This window comes from Pelmatolapia mariae, linkage group LG10_11 (genome assembly GCF_036321145.2).
Source record: "Pelmatolapia mariae isolate MD_Pm_ZW linkage group LG10_11, Pm_UMD_F_2, whole genome shotgun sequence".
NCBI classification, from domain to species: Eukaryota; Metazoa; Chordata; class Actinopteri; order Cichliformes; family Cichlidae; genus Pelmatolapia; species Pelmatolapia mariae.
This window is the reverse complement of record NC_086236.1, coordinates 54,679,933-54,696,470: the sequence shown is the minus strand read 5'-3', so window position 1 is coordinate 54,696,470 and position 16,538 is coordinate 54,679,933. Positions and strand designations below refer to the sequence as shown.

At 40.0% G+C, this 16,538-nt stretch overlaps 1 protein-coding gene across 5 annotated transcripts in view; it reads left to right on the top strand.

Annotated features, from left to right (window-relative positions):
* The window catches only part of fhod3b (formin homology 2 domain containing 3b), a 92,098-nt gene that overhangs the window by 11,815 nt on the left and 63,745 nt on the right, over positions 1–16,538 (top strand). For all 5 annotated transcript variants that reach the window (XM_063485816.1, XM_063485815.1, XM_063485814.1 and 2 more), the window contains exon 3: positions 807–871. In XM_063485816.1, coding sequence (XP_063341886.1) covers positions 807–871 — 65 coding nt within the window. The remainder of the gene's footprint in view (positions 1–806; positions 872–16,538) is intronic.

Sequence of the window (16,538 nt, the reverse complement as noted above, 5' to 3'; positions counted from 1 at the left end):
CAAACTCTATGCAGCCAGCATAAAAGCCCATTTGTCAGTGAGCCAAATTAGGAAGGGAGGAGAGGGGGGTGTTGCGCAACTCTACCTGCTGTGCTCTTGTCTACATTTGGCCTGCTAGGTTTGTTTGTGTGTTTCTTTAGGTAGTTGGGAGGTTAAAGGCCCAATGAAGGATCTAACCTCAAGCAAAAGGGTGATCAACCAACCCGCTTTATAATTTTTTTTTATTTTTAAAATGAAAGTAATTAAAAACTGTTCAATGATTAGGTCTGGGAGTACCACACACCGAGTATGGGAGCAGCAAAGTATTGAGAGTTGAATTTTTACAAACTTCAGTGTCTGTTCACAGACACTAGAGAATTAACTTTTGAGGGATCTAAACTGGTCTCACATTCACTATCAGGGCTGAATAGCATTCAGGGGCATTGTTGTCTTCTTTGTTTTTGATTTTCATTCGCACATTGTGAGCTCTTGACAGGATGCTGACAGGGTCTTGGCATATCTCCATTAACGCAGGGGGTGGAGCTGACCTCAGAGTTGCTCCCATACTTCATTTTCATTGATGAAGACCTTTTCCCTGATCTGCTTCCTGCTGTGTTCAAACTGCAAATGTTGCCTGAAACAGAACAGAATAACTTGTTGAAAAAGGCTCGAAGATCATTTTGCACCATTTAACAACAGCTTTTCAGCTCCATTATCCTGTCAACTGTGCACCTATGTCTGGCACGCACATGAAAATTGAAATGATCACAATGGTCCAATACCTTTTGACATGTTGCTTTATCTCCGTTTGTCTTTTTTCTTTGTAGACGAGGAAAGAAACACAGCATCATTCTTCGAACGCAGCTATCAGTCAGAGTTCACGCGTGCATCGGTGAGTAATAAAACTGTGCTCCAAACTCTGCATTTGTCACATTTCACTCTATAATTTGTCTCCTTCTGACTACATCAGCTTTAATTAGCTCTGTCACCAGTTGATTATTTTATGTAGATTCTTGTAAAAGTTGCACAGCAGCACTTGTGGAAAAAAGCCAAGTGACAGCAGCGTTTCAGCAACATTGCGAACACAGAGCACTGGCACGGAGCAAACCCTGAAAACATTTTATGTTTTCGGACTTACTGCGTTCTGTCACTTTGTTTAATTGGGCCTCCTGGTATCTTTGAGTAATGTGAGGGAACCAACATAGAGCTGAGTGAAAACATATGCAAACATGCATGCACATGGCATGTGTGCCGACTCATACGCTCACACACAAAAAGGCTTTTGATTAAACTGAGGATGGCTAATCTTTTACTAACTGCATTGTACTCTCTGATTTAGATTTAGCTACTTTATTTTTCCACATCTTTATGGGAAGATTAAACCAACAAGGTTTTACCTGTTTTGTTACCTTTTTTAATATTTTTAATACAATAAATTACTCCACGTGCTTTTAAGAAGTCATTTTCCAGTAGAGCATTAAGGCTGTCGGTAGTGTCATTCGGAGGAACACATGCCTCCTCTACAGGCATCAAGTGCAAAAATAACCCAAGGTCTGCAAAGGCTATTAGGCTGTAAATTGTCAGATTTTATATTTGGCTGCTTGCAGTACAAGTGAACCAAAAACACAGCCATTTTTCATTTGAATGAGGTCACTATGATGAGAGAACTATCTGAGGGTCCTTCGTGGTTGTTTATTGTACCTGCTGATGATAATGGAAAGGTTGGGAAAGTTGCTGTGCCGTGGCAGCTCATTCAGCGATTGATGAGACAACGGAGAAACACAGCTTTTCCTCCAACCTGATTCACTCAAGTTCGCACATGTTGATTGCAAAAAAAAAAAGGATTTCACTTTCATGTGTTTTACACTGTAATTATGTAATTGATACAGTAGACCTATCATATGTTATGCATTGTTAAATTCTTGTTGTTAACGATACTGATTTAATAACAGTGGATAACCAAAAGTCATTTCTAATCAGTGCTTGATGTAACATGTCACACGTTTAACGTGGCTGTACTTGTGAAGATTTGGCTGAACACAACTCACAACTGAACTGGCTTTCTTCTCTCCTCCTGCTGGTGCTTGGCTTAGCTTAGTGGAGCCTGGGGAGTGACCGACAGACTTGCTGCTCTTCTCTAAGTGGATGATGACCCTCTTTCTCTCTAAGTTGACAGCCACCTGTTGCCCCTCTCCAGTCTCCCTCGGTGAATGCCTGGGTGGTTAGCTGATTTATTTCCTCAAGCTGAGGTGGTCACTGTTACTGTAAATTGTCCAGACATTTGAGCCTAATTTTATCTGACTAGTGAGCTTACCTCGTAGCCCCATGAGTACAGAATTACTGGGTGATTTTCTTGCTATGTGTAGTACATAATTCATTAGTTTCCGAAGGACAAATGGCGTCCTATACTTCAGGCTTTGCCCTTGCTCTGTATTAACGGATGCAGTATTTCTCTAAAATGCCTATAAATTTCAGTGACTTTGTTCTTTAGCTGGCCACATTCTTTTGTCTGCATATAATCAATAATCACATGCAATAAAATAAAAAGAAAGCTGCACTCTGTTGTAATAAAATATGTTTGTACAAGAGCCAGTAATAGATGTACGGAGGCATTAAAGTAGCTTTAACACTAAGATTGTCTAAAGCTCTGGATTTTTTTTCTTTTTTGCACACTTAAGCACACTTAAGATTGTGTGCTAGAATAGCACACCCACATCGTTAAGATATTCTGTTTATCCTAGAGGCCCCCTTCATGAACATGAGTGATGAGTTGGTTACAGCAGTGTGTATTCTAATCGGTATCATTTAGCACTATTTTGTGGAAAACACATTGCGTGTATTTCAAGTTTGAATTAAGCCGTACATTGCCTTGTTTATGTTATCTGGGTTTTTTGGCTTTCTCCAAATGTACTCATCACAGGGGCAGCTTTCTATTTGTCTGTCTGTGTGTATGTGTCATGAACCACAGCGAGACCTAATCCGGGCTTCCTTAATCATAGTCATTAGCACTCACATGCATATGTCAAGACAGAAATCTGTGCAACAGAGGGGAGGAAGGAAATGCTTCACCCAAGGAGTTAATGGTTTATTAAACTGCTTTTTACTAATCCGCTGCTGTTGTAATCACAAAGTGAGATCATCTGGTTTCTTTGTGTACTAAAAGTACCTACCTGGCACTAAACTATGTTTTAGCTAAGTGTAATTTCATTATCTTGAGCTGTTTTATAATCACTAACATTTACGATAAATGAAGCCTAAATGACTTGTGTTCACTTTTATGGTGTTCAGGTGACTGTTTGACTAGATTGGCTTGTTAGTATGAGCCTTCCTGGAGCTTAGAGGCCATAAACAGTGCTCGGCAATGATGAATGTAATGAATAACACTGGAATGGATATCTCACTATAAAAGATCCAGAGCACTATGTGGAGGCAGTCTGAAGCTGTTTAGGTATTTGTATTTATGTCATAAGGTTTCATTTGATTCATTTTTTGTCTTTGGATAACCCGTAGAAGTTATAGTTTGAGCTTTGTTTGCATTTTGTAGGACCAGCATAGCAGCTCGGGATTTAGACAATAACCTCAGCTTGTCCCTCTCAGTGCGTTAGCGTCGGGCCCGGCCTGTTTAGATCTTTAGGCTGTTATTGTTGTTGGTGAACTAGATGTGGTATTGAGGGCCTGATTAAAGCAATCTCGTGATTATTTTCCTGTTGTCTGCCAGTCCTCTTTTTAAGTGCAGTTTTGTTTCTGAAGCTGCGGGAGTTGCTGTGTTGTCATGGCATGAAGAGGCTGAAGACAGACAGATGTATTAGTGTGAGCCGCAGAATGTTTTAATGGGGATACCAAGTTAAGAATTAACAAATGTCACATGTGCTTTGTAATCATTAGCAGTTCTCACAAAGTAAAAATTCCAAAATAGCTTTCCGTGGAATCATATATGGATATAGACTCAGTGGGCTGCGTTGGGCCCGCTTTTGCCTTCGAAGTTGCCTTAATTCTTCTTTACTGATTCAACAAGAGGCTGAAAACATTTCTCACAGAGAGATTTGTCTATCTTATTGTTATGATGGCATCACACACACAATTGCTGCAAATTTGTCGATTGCACATCCATAACGTGAATTGAAGTGAAAACTGGGAACTGTGGAGGTCATTTGTTCGAAGCAGCCATCAGAAGATGGGCACACTGTAGTCATAAAAGTATAACCGTGGTTAGCAATGATACTCGGGTAGACTGTGTGGTTTAATAATGCTCACTTGGTACAAAGGGGCCCAAAGTGTTCCAAGAAAATATCCCAAATGCCATTACACCACAACACCAACCTGAAACTTGATGGAAGGCAGGCTGAATCCCTGTTTTCATGCTCACACCAAACCCTGATCGCACTATCTGAATGTTACAGCAGAAGTTGATTTCTGTCTGGATCTGCTTCAAGGTTCAATGTCTCGTGCGCGGTTACAATGAGTTGTTAATTGACTTACTCTCTCCTTCCTATCAGCTATCAAAGTAGTCTAGGCCATTCCCCTCTAACTTCAGGGTAGCAACAAGGCATTTTCAAATGCCTTGTTTTTCCATTTTCCATTTTCTCTTTTTAGACCATTCTCTATAAACCCTACAGATTGTTATGTGGAAAATCCCAGTAGATCAGCAGTTTCTGAAATACTCATATCAACCCCTTTGGCATCAACAACCATCCCATCTTCAACGTCTCTCAGATCACCTTTCTTCCCCATTCTGATACTCTGTTTAAGCGTCAGCAGGTCAACTTTACGATGCCTACATCTATTGAAATGCTACAATGTGATTGGCTAATACGTGTGTTACTGAGGAGTTGAAGAGGTGTACCTAACAAACTGTCAGGTAAGTGTATATGATCAGAGCTTGCTCCTCTGCCAAATTGTGTGATTTATGCAAAGCTAAATATCTGATGTGGTAAATCTGTCAGCTGCAGTCTGCAAATTATGTTGTCACTGTAATACCCATAGAGAGGCATCACAAGTTAGGGTAGTGCAAAGCTTTTTCTTTCTTATTAGCAAATGCCTTCTATTGTCAGATGTAGAAATCATACATTTCAAAGCTCAAGTTTGTTGATTTTTCCCTTTGAGAGCAGGTTCATCTGTCAACACACTGATCCCAGCTGAAGAGTGGCAGCTGTAATCAGAGGCGACACATTCTCGCTGGATTATCTGCCTTGTCTTTTACAACCTCTTATAATCCGGGCTCAGGGCATGAATCATTGTGACCGCTCGTTGTTGACTTGTGTTTTCTCTTAAAGCTATAATTTTGTCAAATTGGTAGTTTTGATCTTCAGGTTCACAACTGAAAACTCTGTGGTCGTTAAAGTGGAAGACTATGAGCTGTAAATTTTCTTCAATTATCCCTCTGCACACCATGCTGGAAGATTAGTTCCTGGCAACTAACAGTGCACATTAAGAGCTTGGGCTCTTTACATGTTTGTTTGTCTAATTAATCTATTATTGTGTGTGTGAATGGGTGATGTCAGCACAATAGTTTAAGATGATAAGATCACCTGTGGGTTTTCGTGTTGCTCCCAGCCACAGTGTCTGTTTTTTCCAGACACCCTGCCAGATATGTACTTAGCGATCTGCACTTTTTGTCCACACACATAAAAGTAACTCCAGTAGTTAACTTGGTTATTAAAAACTTGGGATCTGCATGAAGTTTTTGCCAGAATTTTGTAAGGAAACAAGGGATTTATTTTCCAAGTTAAAAATGTTTATATTTGAATTTCCTATTTGATTGTTATCCGCACCATTTTAATCCTTTATCTCTGTCATGATGCATATTTAGATGGCTGTATGTACATAGAGAAAATCCCCAGGGTTGGAGTCACCACACTTTGGAGTCAAATCAAAGCAATAAAATCCAATAACAAGCCACATTTGAGGCAGGGGAGTGCCAGGCAAGAGGAGAATAATTAAAAACATGCATATCACATGGCACGTGGGAGACGTAAGATGATCAAATGGCCTGGACTACCATCGCTTTCACTGGCCTCAAAGAGACTCCAAAATGGGATCATGGTCTCGGAGTCTCCCCAGGAGGCCAACCTAAACAACGCTGTGCCAAAGAAGAGAAATCTGAGGCAGCAAACAAGAAAAGTGAGGGGAATGGGTCTTGCTGTTCAAATCATAGCTGATAGTAACACGAGATCACTGGAAGGCTCATCTCACACTTTGACTCATTCTGCTTTTTTAAATGTTCTTTCTGTTTGGCCGTGAGCCCAACAGCCACATGCAGTGAGATAACAACATGGCTTAGGTTAATGTGTCGTTTACGTGCAACAGTGCAGCTCAGTGTTTCCATTCATTTTGCGTTACGTCCCTCTGTCGTCGCCCCTAAAATACAAAAATGTTCCATATATATATATAAATATATTTAACGGGATTAGAGTTAATTGCTCTGCTGTAGATTTGCTTCACATATTGCACAAATACACTACAACGTCATTTCACATAAGCGCCCTCATCTGTTCGCATTCACTCGCACACACACTCATCCAAAGGTATGCACATATTAAGAAACCATCTGTTTCCAGTTGTAAGGCCCCTCAGCGCTGCTCCTCACCCATCCAGAAAAGAAGCTCGCTGTCTACATTTTCATCCACGAGGGGAGTATTTTTTTTCTTGCTGTGTTTACAGGACTGCCAGAGAAGGCTGAGTGTGCAGCCTGACCAGGGGACTAAACATTGTCCCTGTGGATAAGAAGGGATGTTTCAGTGCTGTAAATTCTCTGTTTTACTCTTCCCTCTTCACTTCTGACAGCTGCCCAGACTTTTGTAGCAAAATCAGATGACTGATAGGTGAAACTTTTGCAGGTTATAAGAGAATATAGTTTTTCCAAGATGCACATTATGGCGTGTATGTTGGAGAGCTAAGAGTGGATGCTATGCGAACCAGACCACCACTGCTGTGAGACTGTTGAAGTGGACAGGTGTATAACCTCGGTAACCACAGTTTTTTAAACAGCTGAAGCTGGTGGGAGGAGTCTTTTTTTGTTGTTTTTGTGCATAAACCCTGCATGTAATCACTGTATGCGCAGAACCGTTTATTGATATCTTTGCAGGAATCTATGGTGGGTTTAGAGTTGAGGTTGTAGGTGTCTGAACTGGCTGTGTTTACTCTCTCCATCTGTCCTCCTTGGATGGAGGACAAGGAAGAGCTGAGTGAAATGTTGCATTCTTTTGGTTGCTATGTTTCTTAACTATTTGTTTGGCGTCAAATTTCTGTCATAAGTCACAATCGCCATGAGTCTCAGTACCCACAGAGGTGTTTTTTCTAAAAATCTGGAGATAACATACACCAGCCTAATGGGACAGGAATTGAAAGAATTCTTCAGTATCACATTAATTTGGTGAAGGTCATCAGTACTTACTACTCCTGGAGAGCAAACATTGATTTCTAATAGTTGGGGAAGGGGGAACTTCACTTTGTAAAACAGTGTATAAAGAAGTGTAATCTAAGGTTTATGTTGTTTTCATGGTGTCACTAAATACCCATTCGCAAGAAGGCTAGTTCCTCCCTTGATGTAGATTCAAGAGAGATTTACATCAAGCGCAGTGTTAGCTGAAAGAGTGTCCATATCCTAGGCAGAAACCTGAAACGCCTGATAGCTGCTCACTTCTACATGTGCAGGTGCTGAAACTGTGCAAGTAATACTGAAGTAATATTGAACATCTGGGTGTTTAAAATGATCCGAGTTTGTTTTATCAGGCCGCTTTCGACAGAAATCTGATGCCTTAGATTAATTGTGGAATTCTGGTCGTTGTTTCCTTGATTATTTGGAATGACTGCTTGTTCTTTAAAAGGAGTTAGAAAAGCTAATTATTGAAAAATGTCCATAACAACTTTATGAAGGTTCTTCAGTTAATGTGTTTTTTTTTCTCAACAGAAATGGAAATAATATATTAAAGAAAGAACAGCAGTTACAGTTGTCATTTTTAGCATCTAGGCAGTGCATCGCTCATCCCAGAACTAACTTAAACCGTTAAGTGACAATTACAAAAAGTTGAAGTATTTTTGTCTCTTAGGTTAAACTCATTTGTTTTAAGCTGACAGGTGCAGATTTTAATCTGCTACTGATTTTTTTATTTGCTTTATGGTTTTGATATTCTAAATATGCCCCCATACACTGAACCGATGTATGCATCTTTGTATTTTATACCTCTGAACTTTCAGGTGGTGCTTCATTTATCATCTTTGTCATATTTGTGATCTAAGTTTGGGTTATGGTCACACTGTATAGGCAAGGAGAATCTGAGTGCCAGTCTTGACTAGAAAGGAAAAAAAAAGACCTGACCTTTAACTCAGTACCCCATTGGCCTTCAGCCAAATCCTAGTGGGCCATGCAATTCATCACACATCCTCCTTCTCATGTCATGCTGGCTCCTTTTGTTTCCCTCAGCTTTGATGTCCGTTTCTTTGTAAGGAAATGTCTCTTTCCCTCTGCATCTATCAGGAGAATATGAGAAATGCTTAAGAGCCTGTTTGTCATTACAGTAACTGTCACTCATTCAGTGTTGTTATTTCTTCTCTCACCTTGGATCAAGTACTGTTGCCACAGCTGGCTGGCTCTGAATTAGTTTACCATTGCTGTTTTGCTTTGAAGGGGGAATTATTGGATTTTCTAACATCCATGTGCTGAGATTGATTCGGTCTTAAGGCTGACATCAGCTGGAAAAATAAAGATTTATATGACCTCTTTAGGACTAAGCAGGAAGGGATGTGACGGTGATCTTTTCGCCACTCACAAAACTTGTGGAGATTTATTCTCCTGTTGTGGAGAAGTGCCGGACTGTCACCTAATCTGAATCCTTCCCCCCCACTTCAAATCTTTGCCATTGTATAGGGCTACTTTGTTCTGTGGGAAAGTTGTAGATTCTTCCACCTAATTCTGCCTTTGCATCTCTCTGACACATTTTGTATGAATTTGTAGCCAGAGAAAACTTTGTGGATTATCAGGTAAACAATAGCTATTTGATTTCCTAGTGTAAAACAGATTAGCAAATGCCATTTTTTTAATCTCTGCAGGACTCCTAACTGTTATCTAGCTCTGGAACACCTACAGCCTCCACCTTGTGCTGTGGTAACTGGCTGCTTTCCAAAAGAAACTCCAGGAATATTCACCGCAAGTTATTTGGCAAAGGCACAAAGTATGCTGCGTTTTGTGGTGATGTGTTAATGATTTGAAAGCTATCCGCTTGTGTTCGTGTTCTCCAAAGTATCGCCCTCCACCCAGAGTCCAGGCATGATACGCAGCTGTGGAATTATTGTGAATATTGTAGACCATATATCGATCCACTGTAAGTATTAGCTGTGCCTTCACAGCTAATAACGGGTATCTGTTTCTCTTTATCATCTTCAAACACGTCCAAGGCCGAGCAACAAGTGCAGTCGTTATTTTTAGAGCTGATGTAAGCTCAATCGCAGCCCATAACTGGGATAAGGAATATTTGTATTGTAGAATCTTTAATGAAACATAATATCTATATTTTCTGCTCACTTTAGTTTGAACAAAGCAGTGAGGGTGGCACTCAAGAGTTTTGTAAAATGTAAAAAAAATAAATGGGAGCTTTCAGCCTTCTCAACAATGTGTGAACAAATACATATAACGGGTATTACGGTTATCTAAGGAATGACAGTGGAGGACATTGTCGGTAATGTAGCAACTGTGTAATGTTTGCATCAATCACTGAAGCAACCACAGTGTTCTTACTTGGCTTTTGTTTAAGGCTGCATCTGAAGCAGAAAACTGTCCAGTGGAGAGCCCAGTTAGAAAAAAAAGAGCTCAAGCATCAGGAGAATCTCCTCTTGCAGCCCACCCATGGCTCTTAAGGGGAACACTCAGAGTGGCCTCAGCAAGAGAAGACTGGACAACCTTTGTTGCATTCTTCAGAGCAGAAGAAAAGAACCATAGATAGAGAAGCGAGAGAAAGGCCCCAATGTCTTGTGTGAATTTGAGCCAAAAGCCTACTTAGGCGGTTCAGGCATGTTCAGGATGGTTCCATCTGAACTGCAGGTTACAAGAGAGTTCGACGCTAAAATGCATGCTGCGTTCACTGGTCAGCGACAGGTATATAAAAATCCCTTTATCGTGAGGAAGCATGGTGGAACTGAGGTAATTTGGAAGCAGATAGTGTTCTTAAATTTAACAATAAATTTTTGTGTGAAAAAATAATAATAATAATTACACTTAAACAAACAACTTACCCAATCTTTCTCTGCGGTGAGAGCAAAAGAAACATTGTCTGCTTTTGCTTAGACTGCGTCGTAAAGAGGAGTGAAAATCTCAATTGGTGTAACCCATAAGTAATGTTTTCTGATGCTGTGAGGAAAGCGAGCCATGTTTACATCATTGTTGTGGTTAAAGCTGTGTAAAGTTGAGGCTCATCTTTCAGTGAGCATGTCAGACATTGTTGTGATCCATTTAGATCTACTCATATGTGTTGTATGGTGGTTTTGTCAGTGGTCACTTAAGGATCATTGAGCACACAAAGCACTTAAATATTTTGCATAGACTTCTTGTTTATAAGATAAAAGCCTGAATGTAAGCCTTTAATCTCTGTGTTTGGGAATATGAAAAATGTTTGAATCTCTCCCAGTGTCTGGACCTCAGAATTTAATGACATCAGTGGCTGCTCTCTGTGTCTGTTCTCTACTATTATGAATGCCTTTTGTATTAGCAAGGTTCAACACGAAAGCTAAATGAAGCCGTGTAGGGTTTCACTCTGAATTTTCTCTTCCGAGACACACACAAACACAGAGGGTGGACACATTATGCTAACATCTGTTTGTTAAATAAAAATCGATTGCATTATCATGATTCGCATGCGCCAGTTAAACACCATCACCAACTATAATCTCAATCAGCAGTTTTCTGATGCACGGTCATTTTGTGTACTTGTATGAATACATGCAGAGCAAAGGCTGAAAATAACACCTCCCAAGCAGCAAATGGGGGGAAATTTTCAGTCTGATCTTAGTAAATCTCAGAGGGCTATCCGTTACCTTGTTGGGTAGATACATTTACCAAAATATTCATGTGGGGGAAAAAACAAAAAACACTTTGCTTAGGTTGGCAAAGCATACTAACACATTTCTTCTGTCTTCTGCTTTCAGCCAGTGTTTGACACTTTGGCAACGTATATGTTTTTTGACCTACCTGTATTTTGCCTCTACTCTGATTGGCTCAGTAACTCTAACCAAGCAAAGAGCACTAGCCAATCAGACAAGTCAAACATGTCAGTAAAAACTGCAACTGACGAAAAGGAATGTGTTTTGATTCTATTTTGGTCTATTTTTAAGATAACGATAAAAGGACGGCATCAAATCCAGAGGGTCTGCTGGCAAACATCAACTGTGATTCTGCCACATGTTTATTGGCAGGTATAAATAACGTGTACTCTTAGCCACCTGTTTTGTGGACATGATGATATGCTAGCAGGATCTGGCACACATTTCACCGCTGCACCACAGATACTTGTGAGTCCATTAAAATGCAATCACTGCAGTCAACTTAAAAGAAAAGGATAGTCAGCCTCTCATCTATAATACAGGCTTTAATCACTTGTCTCGTGAGGCAGGAAGTATACCACCCATTAATGAACTTTATGTTGTAGACCACTGGTGACTCAGTGTGGCAAAAATGGCAAGTAATGCTTGGGAACTTTGTAATCCAAATCATTTGAGTTAAAGTTGAATATGACACGCAAAGAATGCTGCAGCTGCACGTCTAATGTGTCATCACGAACCACATATGAGTCCCAGACTCCCTTGTAAGTTTCCACTGCTCCAGCTGAGTGAAGCACACAGCAAAGCGACAGAAGCAGCACCTCCAAAACTGTTTCCTGCACTGAAAAGCACATCGGTCGATCGATTGCACGCCTCATAACTGATGGTTAAATTAATTTTGTCAACCAGTTACAGTCGGTGAACAGAGAAAACAGACACTGTAACACTGGATTGATACACTTCAGGTTTTTGAACTTTTTTTTTTTTTACATCGGTTACAACAAAACTGGTGAGGTTTGAGCCGACAATCACAAGAAAATGCAACTGCAGGTTTTCACCATGATACAAGACAAAGAGGTACTCATACTTGCCTATGCACGCTTAGAATCATCTATAATTAAGTGCCTGCACACAAATAACTGGTGGATTCATTTAGCATATAAAATATTTGATATGCCTGTTGTCTGTACGTAAAATTTACTAAAAAAGTTACTGTCTACATCTCTGCAAACCCTGCCAGTCTTATAAAAGCTGTCTGCTATGCTTTTCTACACATAAACACATTTATCTCGTTCTGATCAGACCAGCTAGATTCCAGCCACATGGGTGACTAGAAGAAATGCTGATTGTGATTGGTAGCTTTTTCGTCCCAATCCCACATTTACTGGAAGTGGTCACATGTGAAGCCCTCACATAAAAGCAGGGAGCAAAACAAAATCAAAACAAAATCTCAGACAGGGCAGACTATACATGTAGTGCAATAGATCTGAAACAGTGATATGGAGAAACATAAACTTCAATAATCTTTATTTGCAATGTTGTTTAGGTCTGTTTTAAACAAAAAAGGCATGAAAAATGATGGCATTATTGTTTTTTTTTTAATCTAGTATATTTGAAGGGCCATAATTTTATTCATACACTAAATTATTATTTTATAAAATACAACAACACATCCACCAAAAATGATACTAATCATTTATTATTGATAATTTATTATGATAGAGTAAAACTTGGCCTGGATATCTAAACCTAACAATATATTACCATACTGTAGTGTTGAGAGTTTTCAGTTGTGACAAAGTCAGCAGTTTGAGGCTGGAGAAAAACCTACAATACCTAAAATGACATTAAAAGCTACCCTCACTCCAGCCATATGTTGTCATCTGAAACCTTTGTGTCTGAGCTTTTAGAGGAAGTGTTTAACCCTAACCTGCCACCCAGCCATGTTTTCCTTGCCTTGGCTTGCCCTGAGATAGACTCTCGTGTCACTTTGAACAAATTCAACTGGTTTGTTTTTCAGACTTGGCGTGCAGTCACTGGGGCTTCATTGAAAATCATATGAGCCCATACTGCTATTATGAGATTAATGCACAGATAGTGGATGAAAGGGTGTTGTTGAAACACAGTTTTGAATAGGCAAAGAAAGCAAAAACGACAAAGAGAAATAGCAGTGTCTTCCATGGTCAAGAGGTTTCTTTTAAACAATTTTCCAAGAGAAAAAATAAACTTTATAGACCCTTTAGTGGATGTTTTACAACAAGGATACGCCACAGTGTTCAGCTTTCTTTGACAAGCTAAGCATAGATCCGCTTCTGACAGCGGTGTCAGGATCAAATGGGGTCAATCCTGTTTAACCCTAAGGGCCACCTGGTGACCCCCCCCCCTGCATGGCTCATCAGGAGTGCCCTGCACCCTCCTCTGGATGAGCTACACATATGTTAAGGGTCAGAGAGGTCCTTTCTCAACCTCTGTCACACACACTCACACACTCCCTCACTCTCTTTCTCTTTACATTTGCCTGTATTCTAGGATGCTGATTGTGTAGCTGCTATAGGATGAAAGGACTGGTTTGGCGGAGGCCTTTATGGCTTCATCTTGCCATACCCTCTTTTTTGTTTGGGTTCATGCTCGAGGGAAGCTGTCCCTCTTGAGGTCACCCTGCAGGGGTTGGCTGACTGACTAGAGCACCACCTCCTGTCACTGTGAAGTGATTTATGGAAGAAAGACACAATCCCATCTCCTGTAAGCTATGCTGAATACTGAAGCCATAACATCATTTCACTCCACTTTCCCTTGTGGTGTTTAGTAGTGCATAGTTGGAAAGAAAGTACTATAAAGACACTGTTTTGATTGAATTTTGCCCAACTTCCTTCCAAGACCTTACCTTGTGGACATACTTTAGATACCTGTCTCCTATCCCCCTCAGAGAGATTTCGTAATGGTAATGTTTTGGCGAAGGTAAATCTTTCAACCATTTCTTCCTTTTTTGTTCTTTGGCACATGGGAGAATGAGGCTAAGTGGAATTCAGGCTCGTGTATTTCTTCCTGTGGAAAGTTCCTGAATAGGAGAAATGATTTTTCATTCCCAGTCTGGGACATTTCACATATGTCAGGTTTTTATGGCTTAATTTTGCATTAATCTGCTGCCCCATATTTTTGCACTAAACCACTTTTTGTGCCCCCCGTTTCTAAATCGAGAAAAATGGTTTTAGAGGGAGAGAAAAAGACATGGAGGAATGTTCCCCTACTAAGATGCCATGTGGTGTATGACTGTGCACACAGCCAGGCTGGGCTTTTTAGGCCCTCTTAGAGGGATTGTTCATTTCTGGAAATCTCAGTTTACCTCTGGATATTAGAATAGGACAATATATCACAGACATATCTACGGGCAACAGAGAGTTAATGGGACACAGGAGCTATTTGCGAAGAGTTATACATAGTAGACAAAGAAATGCACTTATAAAGCACTTGATTTGTTTGCCTTTTTGTACTTAGTGACATTCTTATTATTCTGTCTAAGGTATCATTTTCTAAAGCCACTTGCGCCTCTTTATCCCGAGTGCACAGTCTTCTGACACTGTTGGTCCCTGTTTTTGTCATCTGAAGTAACTAACTGCAAACCTTGAAGGCATATCACATAGTACAGTGCTATGCATCTTGGGAGATGTGGCTGCTCTTTTTGGTCTGTTCCCCATCAGGCAGTCTGCCTCAGCAGGGCCTCAGCCTGCCCGTGAGTGGAAATCTGTGGCCCGTGTTATCTTTGGAAAGTGTTGAGTCCACAGAAACCCAGGATCACCGAGTCCAGTGTAAGCTAGATGTGTCGGGCTTACTATTACTAAGGAAAGATGGAGACATTGTGCTCCACCACAATGAAGATGAGCAGAGGAGGATGGCAGCAATAGGACTTCTTTTGCATTTTCAAAGCAGTATCTAGTCCTGTTGGGAGTGGGTCATATGTTATGTTTAGTGATATTTTTTTAAGCAACCCAAATAAGCAGAAGATAGATATATGATAAATATATGATACAATAAAATGGTTCAAAATTGGACATTGCTTTTAGGGTTTTGTTGTCGTGAATAGGGAATGAGGGGGAATGTGGGACAAAGAAGTCCATATGTGCAGTAGACTGTACTGTAACCCAAGTCCTGTTATGAAGAGGACCTCATCCACTTAATGCAGGAATCCGTCTCATTCTGTCTGTCTATATTGCTGTGATTTTTTTTTTTCTCCCCCTCAGAATGGCCCACATGAGCCAGCGGGACATTGAATGGCCTTGTATACATTCTGCATGTTGTGGTGGGGCATGACAAATTAGCACCCTGCTGAAATGCTGGATTTCTATGGATGTTTGTCTCATCAAAACAGCAAGAGATTTCCTGACTTGGCAAACAGAAGTTTCTAGTATAATGGGACATTCATACGGCTTTTGAGAAGAGACAGTTTCTCATCTGATCTAGAGTGTTCTTGGGAGTGTATTTCATTAGTCTTATAGAATTTTAGACTTTTTGAAGCTAGCTGCCAATGTATCCTATTTGGACTAAAATCAAAGTCACTGCATAATTAAGTGAACTAAATGCAATACTTTCCATGTTTAAATCTCAAGTCACTGCTATCAATTTCTCCCTGAGGCAGTCAAGTGTGCCTAAATATTTTATTGTGGTGTTAAGTTAATCTTATCCATCTTCTTTGCGGCATGTTCGCGTTTTCTTGAAATGAAAGAGATTAGATGTCTTTTCAAGTTATACATGATCATAGACACGAATCTGTAAAGAAATACAGCTTCTTTCAGAGGATATGAAATCATATGTAGCAAAATTATGTGCCTTTCCTTGGTTCACATTGGTAAAGCAATCAATGTTGTTATTATTTTTAATTAGCTTAGGTTAGCTGAGTCTGTTGTGAAGCCAAAATATGTTACTGTGATTAAAACCTAGGGAATTACTTTGGTGTACTACTGCCTTATTACATTTATTTACACCGGGACATGCCCCATGCAGTGGTTTTTTTTGTTTTGTTTTGTTTTTGTTCTGTTTGGTTAAGGTACTGATATCCTTAATCACATGGAGAAATGTTCAAAAGTAGGGGTGACAGAATTTCCAAAATGGGTCATTTTAGCCTGTTGCAAGGTGGTTGCTAGTCAACATGATTGCATTATATTATCACATCATTGCTAATGTGAAATTCAAAAAATAAAATGTAAAATCATTTTCTAAGATGTCATAGATTGGTAAATGCTGCAGTTTTAGCCATTGCCAGCAGGTAGCTGGACAACATGATGACATCACAAGGTCTGATATAGATAAGAGCCTTCAGGGGCCTAAGATGTACCTGTCTGCCAAGTTGGGATGCTAAACTGTCTAGGAAGAGGTGCTGGACAAAGAAGCAAACACACATACAGAGATGTTATGTATTATCGTAATATGCTTAATGGCTAATTAAAAAAATAACATCAGAATATCTCCAAAAGTTGAATCTGTTCATCTGGACGTAGCGTTTTGTGGGAGAAACGTTTCGTCACTCATCCAAGTGA